This window comes from Leuciscus leuciscus (genome assembly GCF_965113295.1).
Source record: "Leuciscus leuciscus genome assembly, contig: HAP1_SCAFFOLD_307, whole genome shotgun sequence".
Lineage (NCBI taxonomy): Eukaryota > Metazoa > Chordata > Actinopteri > Cypriniformes > Leuciscidae > Leuciscus > Leuciscus leuciscus.
Genome location: NW_028118423.1, coordinates 1 through 24,657, shown reverse-complemented (window position 1 = coordinate 24,657; position 24,657 = coordinate 1). Strand labels below are relative to the sequence as shown.

Genomic DNA, 24,657 nt, shown 5'->3' with positions numbered 1-24,657 from the left:
AAACGTCTGCTGAACGTCTTCTAAATGTCTGCTGGACGTCTTCTAAACGTCTGCTGAACGTCTTCTAAATGTCTGCTGTACGTCTGCTCAACATCTACTCATGAAGAAAGAGTCAGAATGAAGTGAGGGTGAGTAACTGATCACTGAATCTTCATTGTTTGCTGTTCTTCCTTCAAAAACTGATTGTGATTTTCCTTTATTTCAGACGTAGTGTCTAGTATTTCTAAATTCACAACCTCATCATTTTGATTTCATACTGTTATTAGAATCACGATGCTGCAGTTACAAGTTATGATGAATGCAGGTAAGTCAAAAAAATTTCTAAAACTAGTTTTTCATTTGTATAGTCCTCAGTCTTCAGTCCTCTGTCTTCAGTCCTCATTCTCCTGGATCTGTCTGCTGCCTTCGACACGGTGAATCATCAGATCCTTCTGTCCACCCTCTCATCACTGGGCATCACAGGAACTTCACTCCACTGGTTTGAGTCCTATCTCACAGGTAGGTCCTTCAAGGTCGCATGGAGAGGCGAGGTATCCAGAGCACATCAGCTGACCACAGGGGTTCCCCAGGGTTCAGTTCTTGGTCCCCTCCTCTTCTCCATCTACACCACATCACTGGGACACATCATACAGGCACACGGTTTTTCCTACCACTGCTATGCTGATGACACACAGCTCTTCCTCTCCTTTCAACCAGATGATCCCACAGTAGCTGCACGGGTCTCAAGCTGTCTGGCGGACATCTCCACATGGATGAAGGAACACCACCTGCAGCTCAACCTGGCAAAGACTGAGCTTCTCGTCCTCCCTGCCAATCCGTCTCTACAGCACGACTTCACCATCCAGCTAGAGTCATCATTAATCACCCCATCAAGATCGGTCAGAAATCTTGGAGTAACGTTTGATGACCAGCTGACCTTCACAGATCACATTTCAAAGACAGCTCGATCATGCAGGTTTGCACTGCACAACATCAGGAAGATCAGGCCTTTCCTAACTGAGCATGCAACACAACTTATCGTCCAGGCCCTGGTCATCTCTAGGCTTGACTACTGCAATGCTCTTCTGGCCGGACTTCCAGCATGTGCGACCAAACCCCTACAGATGATCCAGAATGCTGCAGCTCGTCTTGTCTTCAACGAGCCCAAGAGGGCCCACGTCACTCCTCTGTTCATCTCTCTGCACTGGCTACCTCTAGCTGCTCGCATCAAGTTCAAGGCACTGACGCTTGCTTACAGAACTATCACAGGCTCAGCTCCCTCCTACTTTCACTCACTCCTACGAGTCTACATCCCTACCAGACACCTACGATCGGTCAACGAGCGACGTCTCGTGGTTCCATCACAGAAAGCCACAAAATCACTTTCCAGAACATTCTCATTTACAGTTCCATGCTGGTGGAACGCTCTCCCCACCCTCATCCGGAATGCAGAATCCCTGACAACATTCAAAAAACAGCTGAAAACCAATCTCTTCCGTGAGCACTTAACCTTATAAAAAAAAATAAAAAAAATAAAAAAAAATCCTTTCCCTTTGAAACATCACTTATCAGGCTTATGCTACTCTGAATAATACCAGAACTTCGTATTTTGAGCACTTCCTGCGTTGTTGTTGCTTTTGCCTCTTTATGATGACTCGCTGAACTTAGTCCTAATTTGTAAGTCGCTTTGGATAAGGGCGTCTGCTAAATGACTAAATGTAAATGTAAATGTAAATGTATAGCTGTTAAGGTTTTTCAGCATGTAATTGATATTTACATGCATCTCCATGACTATGTGTTATATTGTCCAGAATTCATCAAGATGCTTGACTTTAAAAAGCATCATTTCAGCACAAAAATTATTTGCATTCCACATAGATATTAAAATGCAAGCTAATTTGCATATTTGGTTCCTAGTTATTTTTTTGTTCTCTAAAAAACAAATTGACAGACATGTAGATCTTTTCAGTCACTACTTGTTTGTTTGTTGCATGATATTCCCGAAGGGTGTTTATCTGAACTGAATAGAGACTTATATTTGGATATTATGCTGCTTATATAACAATGGAGAGGTGAATTTCATGCATTGTTTAGTTCAAGTAATGGATGAGCATTTACAGCTGGTCTTGGTCATTAATCAGTGTGATCTTCAGATGCTCACACACATAAACACACGGCCGTCACGAGTCTCTGAACTCCTCGAGCTCCAGTCTTTGTTTGCAGCTCATGTCAATATTACAGCAGAATATGTATTATTTATTTATTTATTTATTGTGATTGTTCTTAGTTATAGCGGGACGGTCGGGGGTGTTTCGCTCACTCTGTGTGTGTGTGTGTGTGTGTGTGTGTGTGTGTGTGTGTGTGTGTGTGTGTTCGGCCTGTAGATGAATAGCGATACAAAAAATAACAAATGGAGGCAATGCAATCGTGACGGGTCACAGCGCCTTCCGCTTAGGTAATGACGGCCCGTGTGTGTGTGTGTGTGTGTGTGTGTGTGATTATGCCTCATGCATTTCTTCAACCAACCTGATTACCTGTCAGCATGTGCTGGAGCCTGACAGAAGGAGCTCTTACACGCCGCAGGTGGAGCGTCTGGAGCTGTGTGTGTGTGTGTGTGTGTGTGTGTGTGTGTGTGTGTGTGTGTGTGTGTGTGAGTGAGTGTGTGTGAAGGCAGAGATGAGGAGCATACTCTTTATTGAAGAACTGAATGCTTTCGGTGTGTGTGTGTCAGTGTTTGTCAGTGTGTGTGTGTGTGTGTGTGTTTGGGTACCCAGCTGTGCAGAGGACAGGAGTGATTGCCGCTAGATAACATGCATTATTCTCACTATGCTCACGCTGCCCAGCAATTCTCCCTCCTAATGTCCTGCAAATATGCCCACAACAAACTTACAGGCTTTTCTAAAGGGCCACAAACATTTGGTGTTCGGCGGTTGGACAAAGACGCCACACATTTGTGTTCTCGAACAAATAGAGACTCAAACTGTGACGTGTGTGACAAACACATTTGATTCTCATGTTTTTTTTTTAAGGAATAGTTCAATCAGAAATTGCAATTTTGTGGTGAGTTCAGTTGTTCAGTCGGTTATCATGAGACACGTGAGAATCATCACTGATGGCAAACCACAATACATCATGTGAAGGACATATGTGTGTATATGTGAAATATTACTAATAGTAAAGTGCAATATATTCCTGTGATCAAAGCTGAATTTTCAGCATCATTACTCCAGTCTTCAGTGTCACATGATCCTTCACAAATCATTCTAATATGATGATCTGATGCTCAAGAAATATTTATTATTATTAATCTTGAAAACAGTGCTGCTTCATATTTTTAGCTAGCTATTAAAATAAGTGATTTAATTAGTTTTCAGTGGATGCAGAAGTATCAGGGGTACAGTGTTTATGTGTGTGTGTGTGTGTGTGTGTGTGTGTGTGTGTGTGTGTGTGTGTGTGTGTGTGTGTGTGTGTGTGTGTGTGTGTTGCTCCTCTGAGGTCTTTTAAAAGTCAGGTCCTTCCTTCTTCAGACGCTCATAGTCTGTGTTGATGGCCACCAACTGTGTAGAGAGAACGAGAGAATACATTTAAATGTAGTTAGCGTAAATTAAGATCATCAGAATCTCATAAACGACAAACAAGAGCAGTCACTCTCTCTCTCTCTCACACACACACACACACACACACACACACACACACACAATAACAAAAACACTCACACTCAGTGTCTGACAGATTCTGCAACCCTTTGTTTCGTGATCTGGCTCTTGTTTGTTTTCCAGGAAAAGTGTACGAGAGACTTTGTGTTTGTGAACTGCATAGTTTTCACTGTATAAATTAAATATACATTGATTCGTAGTAAAGCTACTGAAGTTATTCAGTCAAGAGCAGTGAGTGATTTTGCCTTTAACATTAATGACAGAGAGCCGTAGGTATTTGCATTAGGCTTTTAAGACTGAATGCATGGATCTAATATAATGACACGCATTCGATTTCTTTCCCAACTAAAGACAAAACTGACTGTCTTTCTGTAAATACTCACCAAGATGGACATTTTGACATATTTTTGTGTATATTTGAGACAAAATTGAAACCCCATGTATACTTTGCTCGTCTCGTAGCTGACAAAAATATGTTCTAAGAATGTTTTGCTAACGTTCCCATTAAGTTATGAAAACAGTATTTCTGAATGAGCAGTTATTTTAAATGTTGTGTTCTTCCTTATGCAAACGTTATGTGAACATTCCATTGTATCATTCTTCAAACATTATGGAATGTTACTTTTGAATGTTCTCTGAACGTTACTTTTGAATGTTCTCTGAACGTTACTTTTGAATGTTCTCTGAACGTTACTTTTGAATGTTCTCTGATCGTTACTTTTGAATGTTCTCTGATCGTTACTATTGAATGTTCTCTGATTGTTACTTTTGAATGTTCTCTGATCGTTACTTTTGAATGTTCTCTGAACGTTACTTTTGAATGTTCTCTGAACGTTACTTTTGATTAGATGTGCTTATTTACTGATCAATCATTAGTTAAAGCTGAGTGATGTGAATGATTCCTCTTGTTGAGGAGAGTTTGCTGTTACTTTACTCAGTGACCAGACGCATCATTTCCTGCTTGACCATGAAACGGCTGAAAGAATCCCACAGTTCCTGCATTCATGCTTTGCTGTTTTTGTGAAAAGGTCTCGGAGCGTCAGGTTTTCTGTGACAGAAAGCATGTTTATGTTCTGAATGTGTGACAGGAGACACGTTCTTCAGCCGGTGTTATTTTATTCTCATATTCACATTGATCTCTCTCTGCTTCTGTTTCTCTCATTATGATTAATGTTGAGACGCTGCCGGATTCTTGATTTCTGACCTTTGGCTCCTTTTGAGAATTAAACATGTCGAGTCGTGACCTTTCGTGAGCCTGAACGCAAACTTCCCATGAACACGCGTGTCTTCTCTGAGGAATCCTCTCTCATTCTCTCCGTCTGCCTTTGTTAATTCTTTCATTAATGGTTGGAGGTGATCAAGATGTTCCAAACGAGAATAAAACATTCACTCGCTGCGATATAAATTATTCCTTCTAAAGCAGACGTGAACGAACGCTGTGTCTTTCACACGAGCCTCGGGCGCACAAGGCTTATCTAGAAACAAGTCACCATGAAATCAAAATGGACAATTCTTTTTTTTTTTACGGAATATTGCATTGTTTATTCTAAATGAATTATGCATAGTTTTGAACTTCATGTTCCTGGTAATCTTGAATGAGAATAAGTTCCTCTTGCAGAATCTCTTCTCTTCTCTGATGATGTGGGCGGGGCTATAACCTGTCACTCACATGAGATCAGCCAATAGCAAACCACAACCATCCAATCAATTCCCCACAGACACAATCAAGCCCCGCCCTCATTTGTTCTTGTTCCAGAAGCGTTTCACTCGGATGTACGGCATTATACACTCTTAAAAATAAAGGTTCCAAAAGGAGGCTTTTGCAGTAATAAAGAACCATTTTAGGATCCCGAAAGAACCTTCCAGAACCATTTCCTCTTGGTGTGAAGAACATTTAAATAATCTAAAGAACCCTTTTCCACTATAAAGTACCTTTTTGTTCAATGGGAAGGTTCCATGGATATTCAAGGTTCTTAATGGAACTTTAGCTGCCAATAAAGAACCTTTAACATCCATGAAACCTTCCCATTGCACAAAAGGTTACTTTAGATTATGTAGTGGCCAGTTTCACAGACCCAGACTAGAATATATGTTTGAGCTGTTTTAACAACTTGCACTGTTTTCTTCTATTGCACGTTTAAACAAGCTACTTCAATGTCCTAATTTAACTAATCCTGGCTTAATCTTAAATGTTCTTAAACTCTTCACTGGAAGGTTCTCTTGGGACCCTGGTTCTTCTATGGCATCACTGCACAGTAAAAAACATTGGGTTATTTTTTAACCCAACCATTGGGTTACATACATTGGGTCACTATGTTGGGTTATTTTCCGAGAATGTTGGGTAATTTTTTTAAATAATTGGGTCATTTCTTAGCCTGGTTAAAACCAGACCATTCTCAGTAGTAACTGAGTTATGGTCTGGCAAAGCTTCATTAATAACTCATTTCCAAAGGGGCGTCACCAACGGATGTCGCTCAAATGCCTCTGGGTGCAATTGGATAGACCTAAAACCAATCAGAGCGATCGTCATGTGTAAAGCCATATGCTGCGTCCCTAAGTTACACTACGCCATAAAAGTATGTACTCTTTTTGTGAAGAAAAGGTATTTACTTTTGAATGTGTAGCAAAAAAGTAGGCAAGCTCTGGGACATACTACTTCATCATCTTTATCGGACGGATCTGTCGCGTGCGTCCTGTCACGTAAACTGCCCTGTCAATCATCTTGTCACAGTTAAAATCCTCTATTAAATCTCATTTAATTTCCTACCGTTTCGGAGAGAAATGTAGCAGCACGTTCATCTGCCAGTGGGTCTTTCATGGAGACTGTCCTCATGTGTTTGCAATTTGAATATAATAATGCATTTAAAAGTTGGTGCGCTTCACCAACGGATGTCGCTCTAATGCCTCTGGGCGCAATTGGATAGACCTACAACCAATCAGAGCGATCGTCATCGTGTAAAGCCCGCCTCAACGTTTCTGATTGGTGCCGCGATTTCGAGGGATTAGAAATGGGCTTGAATGAGCTCTTTGCCAGACTACTGCAGAGCAAATCTAAATTTGCGGAAGTTGTCTGGGTTTTCCCAGGCTAGTCATTTCTAGTAATAACCCGACTGTTGGGTTAAATACGTATGTTGTATGTAAACTTGTGTATTTTGAATTCATGTACACAAGTATGTATATTTACATTAAATTCTAGGCTCCACAATATGTAGTTTGTAATTTAAAAATATATTTGTTGAGACATATTTATTGTTTTATACAAATAAACAATCTGTATTTGAAAACAAAGTGTATTGTATTTATTAAAATAAAAAAATAATAAAAAATAATAAATAAAATAAATAGAAATAAATAGTTAACTTAACTGTTGGGTTACTTTAAACCCAACTGGCTTTTAACAATGCATTGGGTTAAAATAACCCACAGTTGGGAAGGTGGGTGACCTATGGGGGGTCACACACACACACACACACACAGTGACCCCCCCATAGGTCACTCGGTGGGTTATTTTAACCCAACATTATTAAGGAGTGCAAAAGCCTCCTTTTGGAACCTTTATTTTTAAGAGTGCAGGGAAGAAAAGATTGCATTAGTGCAACTTCCCTTTCATGACTTTAAAGCTGTGTATTAAAGTGCATGAAGTGTCTAATTGTTCGTTTTTTTTGTTAAATAAGAGAATTTGAAGTGCAAAATTTCATTGTGAAAACACTAATCGCACTATTTATACTAAAAACAGCATGGAATAGTGTCATTTTTTAATATAACTCTGATTGTATTCGTCTGAAAGAAGAATGTCATATACACCTGACGCGAGGGAGAGTAAATTTTCATCTTTAGGTGAACTATCCCTTTAAAACCGCATGGAATAGTGTGTAAGTAGGTGAAGTGGGATGCATCTCAGTAAGTGTGTGTCTAATGTTCAGCTTGACATCATTTGTTCTTGTTCCAGAAGCGTTTCACTTGGACATACGGCACTTTAGGGAAGAAAAGACCAGCGCAACTTCCCTTTCATGACTTTAAAGCTGTGTATTAAAGTCCAATTGTTATTTTTTGGGGTTAAATTCTCTTTGTTCTTGTTATAAAAACACTAATCGCACTAGTTATGCTAAAACCAGCATGGAACAGTGTCTATAAGTTGGTGAATTGGGATGCACCTCACTAAGTGTGTGTCTATTGTACGGCTTGACGTCTCCTGTCACGTATCTCTCCTTGGCGTGAGATGAAACTGAGCCGGGAACAGCGGGAGAGACGGATCTGTCTGCGCTGTCAGTCTGCAGCTGATCACAGAACAGTCGCTGGGCTGTTTACCTTGTACTGATAGGTCGGGTCGAGTTTGTTCCACGGTTCAGGGTTATTCCTCCTGTCCCAGCTGACAGAATGAGGATAAGGCCAGACCGGAGAGAGAGAGAGTGGAGAAAAGAGGATGAGGATGAGTGACTGTAAAGGAGGGTGAAACTGAAGGAGGGTAATTATCAGGCGGAGGTGACAGAGGACAGTATTTCTGGCAGACTGCCGAGTTTGTTTCTCACAGGGATGAATTAATACACACAACCAACAGAAGACACTAGAAACAGCTCGTCCAATCAGAATTTAGAATTTTCAAAAAGCTATAATAAGTTACATTACAGAGCCGAATGAACTGTTACATTGTTAAAGTCCCCCTGTAGTCAATCATTGTATCCCTTAAAACTCATCTTTGGTCACCAAAATTACACTTTTAAGCGTTTTTTTCCCCTTAATGCCTTAAAATATCTTGACTGTAACTCGACACCCTTGCCTCATTTAGTATGCACGGTTCTATGAATATGCAAATGCGCCCCGCCTCCACTCACTCACTCATCTCAGAGATCCACTGGTTGACGATCACACGTTGATCTGATTGGTTACAAGGTAGTTTGTGACGTCAGAAACACCAGCGATTTCAAAGCGTGTGTTTGAGACTGTCTTTGGTTCACTGCAGTTTTAAGGAGGAAATACTCAGCAATGCTGTCGACTTATGAACTTACACATGCTTTGTCTTAAAGCATATTAAATACACCACATAGACACATAAACAACATTAAAACCTGGATTTACACCACAGGGGGACTTTAACAGGAACAGCCCACTATGATGTCATGTGACTGATTGTCTTGTGCTGTGTCAGGTTTAACAAACTGCGGTAACACTTTATTTTACAGTGTCCTTGTTACATATGTTACATGTACTTACCATAGTAATAACAGTAAATTATGCATAATTACATGCAACTAACCCTCAACCTAATCCTACCCTAACCCTATAGTAAGTACATGTAGTTGCTTAATATTACTCAGTACTTCTTCTGCTCATCAAGCCTGCATTTATTTGATCAAAAATACAGAAAAAAAAAGTAATATTGTGATATATTATTACAATTTAAAATAATTGGTTTTCAATTTATTATACTTTAAATGATCATTTATTTCTGTGATGCAAAGCTGAATTTTCAGGATCATTACTCCAGTCTATCACATGATCCTTTAGAAATCATTCTAATATGATGATTGATTATCAAAGTTGGAAACAGTTCTGCTGCTTAATATTTTTTCATAACCTGTGATACTTTTTTAGGATACTTTGATGAATAAAAAGTTTAAAAAAAAGAAGCAAATGTTTTAAAAATATAAATCTTTTGTAACAGCAATATCCACTACTGGTCAGTCATTTGCGGTCAGAAAATTTTTTCTTTCTTTTTTTGAAATAAATCAATACTTTTATTCAGCAAGGATGTGTTACATTGATAAAGTGATAGTAAAGATGATTTATATTATTAGAAATGTTTTTTTTTTATATAAATGCAGTTCTTTTTAACCTTTTATTCATCAAATATATTAGGCAGCAGAACTGTGTCCAACACTCATAATAAATCCTCATATTAGAATGATTTCTAAAGGATCATGTGATAGACTGGAGTAATGATCCTGAAAATTCAGCTTTGCATCACAGAAATAAATGATTTTTTTAAGTATATTCAAATAGAAAACTATTATTTTAAGTTATAATAATATTTCACAATATTACTGTTTTTTTTTTCTGTATTTTTGATCAAATAAACGCAGCCTTGATAAGTATTAGAGACTTCTTTAAAAAATATAAAAAAATCGTAATGTTTCCAAACTTTTGACCTGTACTGTATGTATGTATATATATAATTACACTGTAACAATGACACCTTAAACTAAAGTGTAACCCAAACTACTCTTATATTCCTATGAAGAAGTTCAAGCAGGTTTGGAACAACATGAGGGTGAGTCAAATTATTAATTTTATTTACATACTGTATTTATTCATTCTTCTACATGGTATGGACGTGTTTTTTAGGGATCCACTTGTATCAGATTATAATTAATATGTATTCCGTGCACACTGTGTTATTAATTTAATGTATGATGTTTTTATGTGGGCTCGTTAATAAAGTGTTTTGAGTTGAACTGAACTGAATGTGTACAGTAAGTGCATTATAAAGTGTGTTTTCTCTCTCACCTGACGTGAGGTCCTCGAGCCAGTCGGATCAGATAGAGAGAAGCTCCACTCATTCCCAGCAACAAGAAGATGAACTGAGGGATGAGCTGGAAGAGGACGAGAAGGTCATCAAAGGTTCAAACGTCTTTTATTGTCATTTCATACACATTTTTATATGAAGGAACGAAACTAAGGACTAAGATCCCGGTCGAAACACAAGATAAACACATTAACCTATAAAACATTAGAAACGCGGGTGTATGTCTAAGCAGCTTCCTCAATAAATAACATAATAGCAATAACAAACTAGAATAGAGAATGCATTTTTTTTAAAAGGTGCAATAATTAATAATAAATAAGGACATAGTCAAATATTATTGCACGTAAACTGCCTAATAATACAATTCAATACAACAACAAAAAACATCGAAACTGTGTTACACATGCCGTATCTATACTAGTGCACACTAAGACGTGTGTGTGTGTGTGTGTGTGTGTGTGTGTGTGTGTGTGTGTGTGTGTTACTCTAAAGTAAAGCAAGTGCATAAATGCCTGACAAACACATCATAAGAGCGCCGTCGAGAAACGGATACTAGTGTTATTTATATCGAGCATTTTGACAAATCACATTTAACAGCTTTTCATAAAATCATGATGTTAATGTTTAAAATGTCTTAATATATTCATGCCTTACTATTGCATTCTGAGATAGTGTATATATATCGCTTTATGTGAATATACTGTATGTATACCGACATACTTATATATCCAACTTTATATATAGCAGATGTGTTATTCAGCAACATCTCAACAACATTTATGCATTTGGCAGATGCTTTTATTCTTTGCATTTAAGGTGTATATGTTATCAGTTCATGCATTCCCTGAGAAACGAACCCATGATCTTGGCGTTGCAAGCGCCATACTCTACTGTACAGTATACAGTAATCCTATACCATAAACATAAAAATGTTTAGCTTTCCTCAGTGAACAGTAACAGTGAATGCATGAGCTGATGACATCACACCTTGAACGCAATGCAAGTGAAAAAACATCTGCCAAATGCATGAGTGTAAATACCAGAGTAAAGACTCGGTTTAAGTAACTTTACGAACTCAGCAAGAACATCATGAGCGTGTCTGAGCTGAGAGAGAGACGTCTGACATGTTTCAGGACGCAACGGCGTGTGAAATGGATTTAGAAGTGTGTGTGTGTGTGTGTGTGTGTGTTCATGTACTTGTGTCGAGTAGGTTTCAGTTCTAAATAAACACACACTCTCTCTTTTATATCCATGGAGACACACTGTGTGTGTCGGTCCGGGTTGAGCGACGAAGGACACAGTGTGTGTGTGTGTGTGTGTGTGTGTGTGTGTACTGCCGATCAGACTGAGTGACAGGATCACTCACACACACACACACACACACACACACGTCCTACCAGGAGACTTCAGTGTGTGTGTGTGTGTGTAAATGATAACAGGGATTAGAATAGAAATGCGTATTAAAGGAGGGAATGTGAAGCCTCAGTTTTCCGTGTGTTTTCCGCGCTGGAGAAAGTGAGCGACAGACACACACACAGACTTCGCCTTATGTTGTCAAAACTGCCTCCTGTAACAGTGATTTGCATAATCCCCCAGGGGTTACCGGCAGATATTCAAATTAGCTTATCAAATATGTGTAAGCGTCCTAAGCCGAGCGCAACATGTGTTTCTGCTCTGCTTTCTCTCGAGCTGAACTCAGTCCTGACGGCCGGGCTCTGCTCGGGATGTGTTAGAGTTTGATGATGATGATGATGATGAAGTTTCAAGTATTATATCTCAATTTTCAATTACTCTTTATTTTTTATTTTTTTATTAGGTCTACTCTTTGTTTGTATTTTTTATAAATGATCATTTGTAGTTTTAGCTTCACAGCTCCTCAAGCTCTTAATACTGAGTTTGATTAAGTGGGAACTTTGATTGAAAAAAAAAAATATAATAATAATAATAATAATAATCTGTACTTTTTTCACATTCTAGTGCATGTTTTTTTTCTAGCCTTTTTTACATTTCTGCTGAACACTTTAAAATATAATTTTTTTTAAGGTTGATTTTAATTGTTTTCTTTGTGAATAAATGTGTGCTGTGGAACAGAGAATCTTCTCAGAGAAACTTACGTTCTTACAGAAACATTAATCAAATGTTCGTTCAAAGTTATCTGGTCTTTAATAATGTTCTCAAAACATCGGCACAAAAACATTATTTATACATCGTTTGTGGATCGTTTTTTCTGAACTGAAAAGTGTTAGACGTTTTTTCAATGTTACTACTTGTTTCAGAGCGTTCAGAGAACATTCAGAGAGCGTTCAGAGAGCGTTCAGAGAACGTTCGGAGAGCGTTCAGAGAGCGTTCGGAGAGCGTTCAGAGAACGTTCAGAGAGCGTTCAGAGAGCGTTCAGAGAGCGTTCAGAGAACATTCAGAGAGCGTTCAGAGAACATTCAGAGAGCGTTCAGAGAGCGTTCAGAGAACATTCAGAGAGCGTTCAGAGAACATTCAGAGAGCGTTCAGAGAGCGTTCAGAGAGCGTTCAGAGAACATTCGGAGAGCGTTCAGAGAGCGTTCAGAGAGCGTTCAGAGAGCGTTCAGAGAGCGTTCAGAGAACATTCAGAGAACGTTCAGAGAGTGTTCAGAGAGCACTCAGAGAGCGTTCAGAGAACATTCAGAGAGCGTTCAGAGAACATTCAGAGAGCGTTCAGAGAGCGTTCAGAGAACATTCAGAGAGCGTTCAGAGAGCGTTCAGAGAACATTCAGAGAGGGTTCAGAGAGCGTTCAGAGAACATTCAGAGAGCGTTCAGAGAGCGTTCAGAGAGCACTCAGAGAACATTCAAAAGTAACGTTCTATAATGTTTGAAGCAGTGGTGTAATTAATATGAGTAAATGTAATTAGTTACTGTACTTAAGTCTCTTTTTGGCTACGTTGTAGTTTTACTGAGTATCAAATATATTAGCAACTTTTACTCTCTACTTGACTACATTTTTGAATAAGTAAATGTACTCTTTACTCCAATACATTTGTGAAGAGTAAAACCATTACTGGTACAAAAATTCAGTTTTTCCTAAATAACTACCTGAACCGTGGCACCGAGGATGAAGAAATTTTTATGGTATGTTGGTCTACTAGACTTTTACGGAAAAATTTCGTTTGGTCCCCGGAGGCCACTTCCCCCCCCGCGCTGGGGCCCCCGTAAATATTTCGTCAACGATACCAGGGACACCGAAACACCGGGGAACATGAAATTTGGTGGGCATGTAGCCCCACTAGACTTCTACGGAAAAATTTCGTTTGGTCCCTGGGGGCCACTTCCCCCCCCGCGCTGGGCCCCCCCAAACCCCCAAAAATTCAGTTTTTCCTAAATAACTACCTGAACCGTGGCACCGAGGATGAAGAAATTTTTATGGTATGTTGGTCTACTAGACTTTTACGGAAAAATTTCGTTTGGTCCCCGGAGGCCACTTCCCCCCCCGCGCTGGGGCCCCCGTAAATTTTTCGTCAACGATACCAGGGACACCGAAACACCGGGGAACATGAAATTTGGTGGGCATGTAGCCCCACTAGACTTCTACGGAAAAATTTCGTTTGGTCCCCGGGGGCCACTCCCCCCCCCGCGCTGGGCCCCCCTTAACCCAAAAAAATGCAGTTTTTCCTAAATAACTACCTGAACCGTGGCACCGAGGATGAAGAAATTTTTATGGTATGTTCGTCTACTAGACTTTTACGGAAAAATTTCGTTTGGTCCCCGGGGGCCACTCCCCCCCCCGCGCTGGGGCCCCCGTAAATTTTTCGTCAACGATACCAGGGACACCGAAGCACCGGGGAACATGAAATTTGGTGGGCATGTAGCCCCACTAGACTTCTACGGAAAAATTTCGTTTGGTCCCCGGGGGCCACTCCCCCCCGCGCTGGGCCCCCCCAAAACCAAAAAAATGCAGTTTTTCCTAAATAACTACCTGAACCGTGGCACCGAGGATGAAGAAATTTTTATGGTATGTTGGTCTACTAGACTTTTACGGAAAATTTTTGTTTGGTCCCCGGGGGCCACTTCCCCCCCCCCGCGCTGGGGCCCCCGTAAATTTTTCGTCAACGATACCAGGGACACCGAAGCACCGGGGAATATGAAATTTGGTGGGCATGTAGCCCCACTACACTTCTACGGAAAAATTTCGTTTGGTCCCCGGGGGCCACTCCCCCCCCGCGCCCCCCCAAACCCCAAAAAATGCAGTTTTTCCTAAATAACTACCTGAACCGTGGCACCGAGGATGAAGAAATTTTTATGGTATGTTGGTCTACTAGACTTTTATGGCAAAATTTCGTTTGGTCCCCGGGGGCCACTTCCCCCCCCCCCCCGCGCTGGGCCCCCCCAAACCCAAAAAAATGCATTTGTTATTGCTTTGTAATTTGTAATTGTAAACATTTGTAATTGTTATGGTATGTTGCTCTTAAGGGCCCACATCAACCTAGCCCATAATCACTCATTTGTGATTTGCGCCCCTCCCATAAAAAATGAAAATGCAATATTATTCTGCTTTAATCGCCCCTATCTTCAGTGGAGATGTTCAGAACTGCACCATATTTCATGTGTATGATTAACTTGACATCCTCTGGGGGTATCCTCTGCTAAGTTTTGTAGAATTTCATCCATGGGGGGGTATAAAATAAATTCATTTATGTGCACATTTAGTGACTGTACACTCATCGGCCTGTAGATGGTGCTGTTGAGCGAAGGGTTGCTGGTTTAGGATGATACTGTCACACACACACATGCAGGAATACAAACAAACGCAAGCATGCACACACACTGACATCCAAACGCACAGACACACACCCATACACACACATACAAATCCACATGCACAGACACACACACACAAACACACACGCGCACACATGTACGCACACATACATACACGCACAGACACACACACACACAGACACACACACACATACACACACACACACACACACACACACACAGACAGACATGCACATACTATTACTTTTTTTAGGTATATACATAAACACGCAATACAGCCAAATTACTCCACGTCATTTATTTTTGTGGAAAGCCAGTGCAGGCCTGAGCGGCGGTCATATTTTGTACCGCGATGCGGTACATCTAGTCATTAGTTAAGCATTAGTAAACAGTTAATTTGTCATTTATAAAGCATTAATATACATTAATAAGCAGTCTATAAACACAGTTATAACTGCATTGTTCTTGTATTTTTCATGATATTGTATTTTCATACTTTTATTAATGATCAATTTATCATTTCTAAATGAAGTGTTGCATTATTTACAAACCGGTTATTCAGGAGTTGTCAGTGGTTCATAAGATCACGTAGAAAGTGTAAGTAAATGATTAATAAACTGTTTAAATACATATTATTATTCAGACATATGGTAATAGTTACTTAGTGTGTTAATAAATGCTTTATTAACATGTATTTCTACTGTAATTCAGGGTTAATTCAGGAGTTATAAAGCGTTTAGTAGAGGTCAGTTCACTATGTGTGTGAGCTCATCTAAAGTGAGGACTAGTTATGCCTTGTAAAGCGTTTATAAAGGAGATTTAAAGACTGTTAATATTTCTATGTTCTGTATCACTGTGTGTGTGTGTGTGTGTGTGTGTGTGTGTGTGTGTGTGTGTGTGTGTGTGTGTGTGTGTGTGTGTGTGTGTTCCTTTTTCTGTTTAGAAGATTTAAATCTCCTTTATAAATGCTTTGCTAGGCATTACTAGTCCTCACTTTAGATGAGCTCACACTATAGTGAACTGACCACTACTAAATGCTTTATAACTCCTGAATCTAATACATTTACTTACACTTTCTAAGTGATCTTATTAATCAATGACAACACCTAAATAACTTGTTTGTAAATGATGCTATACTTCATTTAGAAATGATAAATTGATCAATAATAAAGTATGAAAATACAATTATTAAACACATTATAGATATGCTTATAAATCAAGAATAAAGCATTTATAGCTGTATTTATAAACTGCTTATTAATGTCTATTAATGCTTTATAAATGATGAATTAACTGTTTAATAATGCTTAACTAATAGCTGCAGTTATTATAAAGTGTTACCCAATTACTCGATACATTTTGCACGACACCTACTGTAACGCTTTTGTTCCTGCTATAAAGAGGCGATATCGTCGTCTAAGGTCACTGAACTAGATCATGTGTGTTTGGCCTTTACTCACACAAACTCCTGAACAACACTGCTTTACACTAATGTGAGCGCATTAAGTTTAAGTTTTTGTATAGCGCTTTTCACAATACAGATTGTATCAAAGCAGCTTCACAGTATTAAATTTAAATAATACAACAAAGTTTGTTTCAAGAGGAATTTATTGATTGATAAAATTAAATTAAATATCCCCAAAATATCCCCTGCTAATATCATTAGCAGGGAGTCGCTCACTCACAGGTGTTTCATATCTGAGATGAGGTCATGATGAGGTCATGATGAGGTAGACTTACGGTAGATTATTTAATTTTGCGTAACATTATTTTATTTATCCACTATATTGATGACAGCTTTTTGAAGGATATTGGTTTACTGATGGCCTTGATGTGCACTTGAGCTTCACTGAGACCTGAGAGTGTTCAGACGATTAAGAGGCTGTTGTGTCCACCTTTATTTATTGCAATATTCAGTTTTATTTTGATTTTAGAAAATAAACACGATTTCTCATCTTACAAATCAAATGTTTCTTATTTTCACTGGCATGTCTGTTAGGTGTCGAGGACGAGTGTATCTCTGAGTCTGAGTCCAGTATGAGTGAAATACTGAAGTACTGTTCAAATCAGAGACTCTGAGACTGTTACTCACGGCGTACTGGAACTGGAGACTCGGAACTTGTAACGGATATTTTCACTGTGAGGAATCTGTGTTTTTACTCAAGTATGGTTTTCCGGGACTCTTTACACCTCTGGTTTGAAGAATATGTTCGCTTAACGTTCACAACCAAGAACTGTGCAAATGCTGAAATCATGGACACACACGTGTGCTTTTCTCCTGAGCGCTTTTTATGAGTGTCATATTCAGTGATCACACTTTTAAGTGAAGAAAACAACAACTTTCTTATTTATTTGTGAAGTCACACTTGTTAGTCACAGTAACACCTGTATGATGAGAGAGAGAGAGAGAGTGTGTGTGTGTGAGGAAGAGAGAGAGAGAGCGAGAGACACTAACAGCATCTGCTGCAACATCTGCTCCTGACCTGCAACAAACTCAGAGACGTAAACTGATTTTTTCTGTCGCTTCAGTCGAACATCTTCTCACAGATTTGCTGCAGAAGTTATAAAGTCTGCAAAAGTCATTTTATCAGACAATGTGTTTGTCCTGTTTCCCAACAACTGCAGTTCCACATTCACTGCCCTCTGAAATACAGGAATAAGAGGAAGATTGTCCACTAGTCTCTCCCTGTGAAGGCCTCCTTCCTCTCCCTCTGTACAAATGCAATGTTATCAGAATTATTCCGGTTCGCTGGATTCGCGGAAACGACTAAAAACTCTGTATCATGAATTTTTAAGGCGAGTAATTTGGCGATGTCAGTTTGTAAAGAGAGACACACGCCTGCACACATATATATATATTCATACGCGCATATCTATAGACTAAACACGTGATACGCATGTGCGCCGTCAGCGTTCTCACAGGTTCACGTTTTTGAAGTTTACACGGAGACAGTGGCGTAACTTTGTTTTAAAAATCAGGTGGGACGGTTGTGTTGCTAACACAATGCTAAACCATAAATCAGATGTACAATAACATTGTATGTAAAGGAATTGATTTAAATAGTAGCCTACATTGGGTTTAATTTATTGTTTAATGAGGTCTAATACACAAAAAAAAATGCTGGGTTGTTTTTTCAACCCAAACGCTGGGTTGAGACTGTTGGGTAAGGATGCTGGGTTGATGTAACCCAATTTGGGTTGAAAATCGTTCTTAATCTGTAACCCAGCGGTGCTGGGTGGGGAACGCGGACATGAAAGAGAGCACGCACGTCACGCAACAACACGGACGACAGCAGTCGGAGAAGCCGCCATTTTCTTAGCGCCTTCAGGTGGAAGCGAATAAAAGACATTTATGGTAAATAAATATACAAATTTCAAGTAGTTATCAATTGGTTTTTATCAAAGAGTATTTTGAGATTTCACTTCATATTTTCTTCAAGAAGTTATTTCAAGTCTTTCTGTGATATGGTTTCATGCATTTTCATTGAATTTTGTCAATGGGGAGGGAGTGATGAAAAAAAAAAAATTCACAAATGGACAATTTTACTTGATAAAACAAAAATAAAATTTCATATTTTGATTACTGAAGTCTGTATTGCTGTAGATGTGTTATTTTAGTCATTTTAATTACAAAAATTTCCAATTTTTAACCCATAATTGGGTTAAAATGACAACCCAGCATGCTTGGTCAAACATTTAACCCAACTAGTTGGGTTAAAACAACCCAGCACTGGGTACATCCCTTTTTGACCCAGCGCTGGGTTGCCAAAATAACCCAAATTGGGTTTTTAACCCAACATTTTTTAGAGTGTATGTTGTTAGTGGCGAGAATTTTCACGTAAATAAAAACATAAATTCCGACTATTTTAATCACGGATTTAGATGGTCCAGTGGCAGCACTTTTCCCAAGTGTGTCAGAGGTTCTGGGTTCTAATCCGCACTCGTATAGGTTGTTTTTTTGTTGTTGTTGTTGTTGTTTATTCATCAAAACCGATGATGTTTATCAGTGGTAGTATATCAGGCAGGGACACATTTGTGTGCATGTTGTTTTATAATTTCACCGGAACGAATAGAGAGTCTCCACAACGGATTGAAGTGCGCGTCCGAGTGAAGACTGTGCGCGAGTCACAAGAGAACACAGTCTCCGCGCCACTGATCGAAACGAGCACTTTGATCACTTGAGTTCAGAAACAACACATTTCACACTAGATCGCCTCTTATTTAACAAACGAACGAAATGAATGCTCTGCTAGTGAACTGGAGATGTTTTATTTATTTGTATTGGTACATTCGTGCCGTGAGATGTTTCAAAAGTGGTTGGGACAATATCGACCCTGGCAAAAAGTGTTGGGGACATGTCCCACCCGCAAATTACGCCTAAGCGCGGAGATGATCACGTTTTTAAAACGTTTCAACACTTGCACCAGAACCTGTGTCAGAGTGTGTGTTCTCCAGCTCCAGAGTGTGTGTTCTCGAGCTCCAGAGTGTGTGTTCTCGAGCTCCAGAGTGTGTGTTCTCGAGCTCCAGAGTGTGTGTTCTCGAGCTCCAGAGTGTGTGTTCTCGAGCTCCAGAGTGTGTGTTCTCGAGCTCCAGAGTGTGTGTTCTCGAGCTCCAGAGTGTGTGTTCTCCAGCTCCAGAGTGTGTGTTCTCCAGCTCCAGAGTGTGTGTTCTCCAGCTCCAGAGTGTGTGTTCTCGAGCTCCAGAGTGTGTGTTCTCCAGCTCCAGAGTGTGTGTTCTCCAGCTCCAGAGTGTGTGTTCTCCAGCTCCAGAGTGTGTGTTCTCCAGCTCCAGAGTGTGTGTTCTCCAGCTCCAGAGTGTGTGTTCTCCAGCTCCAGAGTGTGTGTTCTCCAGCTCCAGAGTGTGTGTTCTCCAGCTCCAGAGTGTGTGTTCTCCAGCTCCAGAGTGTGTGTTCTCCAGCTCCAGAGTGTGTGTTCTCCAGCTCCAGAGTGTGTGTTCTCCAGCTCCAGAGTGTGTGTTCTCCAGCTCCAGAGTGTGTGTTCTCCAGCTTCAGAGTGTGTGTTCTCCAGCTCCAGAGTGTGTGTTCTCCAGCTCCAGAGTGTGTGTTCTCCAGCTCCAGAGTGTGTGTTCTCCAGCTCCAGAGTGTGTGTTCTCCAGCTCCAGAGTGTGTGTTCTCCAGCTCCAGAGTGTGTGTTCTCCAGCTCCAGAGTGTGTGTTCTCCAGCTCCAGAGTGTGTGTTCTCCAGCTCCAGAGTGTGTGTTCTCGAGCTCCAGAGTGTGTGTTCTCGAGCTCCAGAGTGTGTGTTCTCGAGCTCCAGAGTGTGTGTTCTCGAGCTCCAGAGTGTGTGTTCTCGAGCTCCAGAGTGTGTGTTCTCGAGCTCCAGAGTGTGTGTTCTCGAGCTCCAGAGTGTGTGTTCTCGAGCTCCAGAGTGTGTGTTCTCCAGCTCCAGAGTGTGTGTTCTCCAGCTCCAGAGTGTGTGTTCTCGAGCTCCAGAGTGTGTGTTCTCGAGCTCCAGAGTGTGTGTTCTCGAGCTCCAGAGTGTGTGTTCTCGAGCTCCAGAGTGTGTGTTCTCGAGCTCCAGAGTGTGTGTTCTCGAGCTCCAGAGTGTGTGTTCTCGAGCTCCAGAGTGTGTGTTCTCGAGCTCCAGAGTGTGTGTTCTCCAGCTCCAGGGTGTGTGTTCTCGAGCTCCAGGGTGTGTGTTCTCGAGCTCCAGGGTGTTTGTTCTCCAGCTCCAGGGTGTGTGTTCTCCAGCTCCAGGGTGTGTGTTCTCCAGCTCCAGGGTGTGTGTTCTCCAGCTCCAGGGTGTGTGTTCTCCAGCTCCAGAGTGTGTGTTCTCCAGCTCCAGAGTGTGTGTTCTCCAGCTCCAGAGTGTGTGTTCTCCAGCTCCAGAGTGTGTGTTCTCCAGCTCCAGAGTGTGTGTTCTCCAGCTCCAGAGTGTGTGTTCTCCAGCTCCAGAGTGTGTGTTCACCAGCTCCAGAGTGTGTGTTCTCCAGCTCCAGAGTGTGTGTTCTCGAGCTCCAGAGTGTGTGTTCTCGAGCTCCAGAGTGTGTGTTCTCGAGCTCCAGAGTGTGTGTTCTCGAGCTCCAGAGTGTGTGGAGAGCACACACTCTCGAGCTCCAGAGCTGGAGAACACACACTCTGGAGCTCGAGAACACACACTCTGGAGCTCGAGAACACACACTCTGGAGCTCGAGAACACACACTCTGGAGCTCGAGAACACACACTCTGGAGCTCGAGAACACACACTCTGGAGCTCGAGAACACACACTCTGGAGCTGGAGAACACACACTCTGGAGCTGGAGAACACACACTCTGGAGCTGGAGAACACACACTCTGGAGCTGGAGAACACACACTCTGGAGCTGGAGAACACACACTCTGGAGCTGGAGAACACACACTCTGGAGCTGGAGAACACACACTCTGGAGCTGGAGAACACACACTCTGAAGCTGGAGAACACACACTCTGGAGCTGAGAACACACACTCTGGAGCTGGAGAACACACACTCTGGAGCTGGAGAACACACACTCTGGAGCTGGAGAACAACACTCTGGAGCTGGAGAACACACACTCTGGAGCTGGAGAACACACACTCTGGAGCTGGAGAACACACACTCTGGAGCTGGAGAACACACACTCTGGAGCTGGAGAACACACACTCTGGAGCTGGAGAACACACACTCTGGAGCTGGAGAACACACACTCTGGAGCTCGAGAACACACACTCTGGAGCTGGAGAACACACACTCTGGAGCTGGAGAACACACACTCTGGAGCTGGAGAACACACACTCTGGAGCTCGAGAACACACACTCTGGAGCTCGAGAACACACACTCTGGAGCTCGAGAACACACACTCTGGAGCTCGAGAACACACACTCTGTGTTCTCGAGCTCCAGAGTGTGTGTTCTCGAGCTCCAGAGTGTGTGTTCTCGAGCTCCAGAGTGTGTGTTCTCGAGCTCCAGAGTGTGTGTTCTCCAGCTCCAGAGTGTGTGTTCTCCAGCTCCAGAGTGTGTGTTCTCGAGCTCCAGAGTGTGTGTTCTCGAGCTCCAGAGTGTGTGTTCTCCAGCTCCAGAGTGTGTGTTCTCCAGCTCCAGAGTGTGTGTTCTCGAGCTCCAGAGTGTGTGTTCTCGAGCTCCAGAGTGTGTGTTCTCGAGCTCCAGAGTGTGTGTTCTCGAGCTCCAGAGTGTGTGTTCTCGAGCTCCAGAGTGTGTGTTCTCGAGCTCCAGAGTGTGTGTTCTCCAGCTCCAGAGTGTGTGTTCTCCAGCTCCAGAGTGTGTGTTCTCCAGCTCCAGAGTGTGTGTTCTCGAGCTCCAGAGTGTGTTCTCGAGCTCCAGAGTGTGTGTTCTCGAGCTCCAGAGTGTGTGTTCTCGAGCTCCAGAGTGTGTGTTCTCGAGCTCCAGAGTGTGTGTTCTCGAGCTCCAGAGTGTGTGTTCTCGAGCTCCAGAGTGTGTGTTCTCGAGCTCCAGAGTGTGTGTTCTCCAGCTCCAGAGTGTGTGTTCTCCAGCTCCAGAGTGTGTGTTCTCGAGCTCCAGAGTGTGTGTTCTCGAGCTCCAGAGTGTGTGTTCTCGAGCTCCAGAGTGTGTGTTCTCGAGCTCCAGAGTGTGTGTTCTCGAGCTCCAGAGTGTGTGTTCTCGAGCTCCAGAGTGTGTGTTCTCGAGCTCCAGAGTGTGTGTTCTCCAGCTCCAGAGTGTGTGTTCTCCAGCTCCAGAGTGTGTGTTCTCCAGCTCCAGAGTGTGTGTTCTCCAGCTCAGAGTGTGTGTTCTCCAGCTCCAGAGTGTGTGTTCTCCAGCTCCAGAGTGTGTGTTCTCCAGCTCCAGAGTGTGTGTTCTCCAGCTCCAGAGTGTGTGTTCTCCAGCTCAAACACGGTGTGTGAATGAACGGCCAGAACACATTAAAGTTTCTGTTTCCTGTGAGAACGGTGTGTGTTAGCGGCCCCTAAGTTAATAACTCATGATCTTTACAACGGAAGTGAATCAATCAAAACTAACTTTATCTGGACAATAACTTTATTCTAGATCTGCTGTAAAGCCTAATCTCTGTTACTGTAATCTCCTGTTATCACTGTAAAGCTGCTGTGAAACTCTATATTGGTAAAGCGCTGTATAAATGAAGGAGACTTGACTTGAAGATACAGCAGTAAATAGATAATAATCTGATCACTCTTAAGATCTTGTTACTGGTGCTTTGCGTAACAGTCGTTCCTTTAGTTCTGGTAACCCGCCAACATTAGAATCTGGGTCATCACACACTCCTCACACACACTCCTCACACACTAATGGAGCTGTTGTTCGAGAAAGAAAGCAATGTCTGTTTTGTTCGTTTGGGTTTATCCTTCATGTTTTGTATGCGGTGAAGTAAATCGTTCACTGAGAGCAATATTTCAGAAGAGTTTCTACAGTAAAACTAACAATTGGAAGGTCAATAAAAGCCCTTCGTTCTCAGAAGAACTATTACAGTGATGAGGATTACAATAGAGGACTGAAGCTGCGGGGGCACGGCGATATATCGCTTCAAACGCTCATTTCTACAGCGCTTTATACAGTACTGACGCTTTCAGGACAGCTTCACGGAAATCAATGATGCAAACTTCAACAACTATAAGCAACTTAGAATGAGACTCTCATGATTTAGTTTTGTTCTCATCTGATTTCTATTTAATCTAGTGTCAGTAGAGTCAGATTGATGAATATATGTGTTATAAACCAGGTAAAGGTGAATACTAGAGTTGTGGACTCACCCCTGGATTATGAAGTGTCTTATATAAATACTAGAGTTGGACTCACCCCTGGATGTTTCTTTGCGTGCCGGTACATTGTCCTGAACATGTTGTCCTCGAGCTCCAGCGACAGTACACACAGTAAACACAGTAAACAAGTGTGTGTGTGTCTGTAAGCGGGTCGGTCAGTGCCGTGAGGGATTGATGTTACTGTGATCCAATTAACACTGTTAAACCTCTGAGAATGACAGCGTGTGTGTGTGTGTGTGTGTGTGTGTGTGTGTGTGTGTGTGTGTGTGTGTGTGTGTGTGTCAGCTCTCAGTGTTTGCTGTATTACAGTATTAGTGGACTGTGGTAATATCTGATAACTCTTGTTTTGAAGCTCCTCAACGGACTGTAAGTAACTTTGCAAGTGCATGACTTACTCTGACCCGAACAGTCTATATATTATGGCAAGCCGTTTTAGCTTAAATTGTACCCAGCGTTACTCGTCGTAATTGCATTTTTACTAGTAAGAATTCAATTAGAGAGCTCTACAATTCAATTATGATTACAGTTCCAATTAGAGAGCTCTCTATTGAATTTTTACTAGTAAAAAAACGAATTAAAGATATGTATAATTGCAGAGCTCTGTAATTGAATTAGAGAGCTCTCCAGTTGGAATTGTTACTAATAATAATTCAGTTGTAGAGCTCCGTAATTAAAAATGAAAGGAAGTCAATGGAGAAACAAAAATTCAATTGTAGAGCTCTCTAATTGAATTCTTACTGGTAAAAATGCAATTACGACGAGTAACGCTGGGTACAATTTAAGCTAAAACGGCTTGCCATAACTAATACTCTAGTGAGAGTTAGTCGACTGTCTAAAGTGGACCATCAAAATAAAGTGTAAATGAATTATGATTCATCAAATAAGTTGATATATTTTTTTGGTTGTAACACAAAATCATTGACATGTTCAATCAGGAATGAACACTTCTGTGTATAAAAGTTGGGGGTCGGTAAGATTTTTTTATGTTTTTGAGAAAAAGTCTCGTATTGATCAAAAATACAATAAAAACAGTGAAATATT

The 24,657-nt window shown here is 41.3% G+C and overlaps 1 protein-coding gene across 1 annotated transcript; it reads right to left on the bottom strand.

Annotated features, from left to right (window-relative positions):
• Nucleotides 1-3,374: 3,374 nt before the first annotated feature.
• LOC309491516 (cytochrome c oxidase subunit NDUFA4-like) lies at nt 3,375-23,731 on the bottom strand. The gene is made up of 4 exons (XM_082190564.1): nt 23,654-23,731; nt 10,140-10,225; nt 7,944-8,004; nt 3,375-3,536 (listed from the first exon to the last, which is right to left on the bottom strand). Exons 1-4 carry the CDS (start codon nt 23,693-23,695, stop codon nt 3,480-3,482), a joined length of 246 nt encoding a protein of 81 aa, XP_082046690.1. The 5' UTR covers nt 23,696-23,731; the 3' UTR covers nt 3,375-3,479.
• Nucleotides 23,732-24,657: the final 926 nt, after the last annotated feature.

Coding starts and splice junctions, on each gene's coding strand:
- LOC309491516 (XM_082190564.1), bottom strand. CDS start 23,695: ATGTTCAGGACAATGTACCGGCACGCAAAGAAACATCCAGGG. Junction 10,226..23,653: donor ACGCAAAGAAACATCCAGGG/GTGAGTCCAACT, acceptor GTCCTCTTCCAG/CTCATCCCTCAGTTCATCTT. Junction 3,537..7,943: donor ACCCGACCTATCAGTACAAG/GTAAACAGCCCA, acceptor CTCTCTACACAG/TTGGTGGCCATCAACACAGA.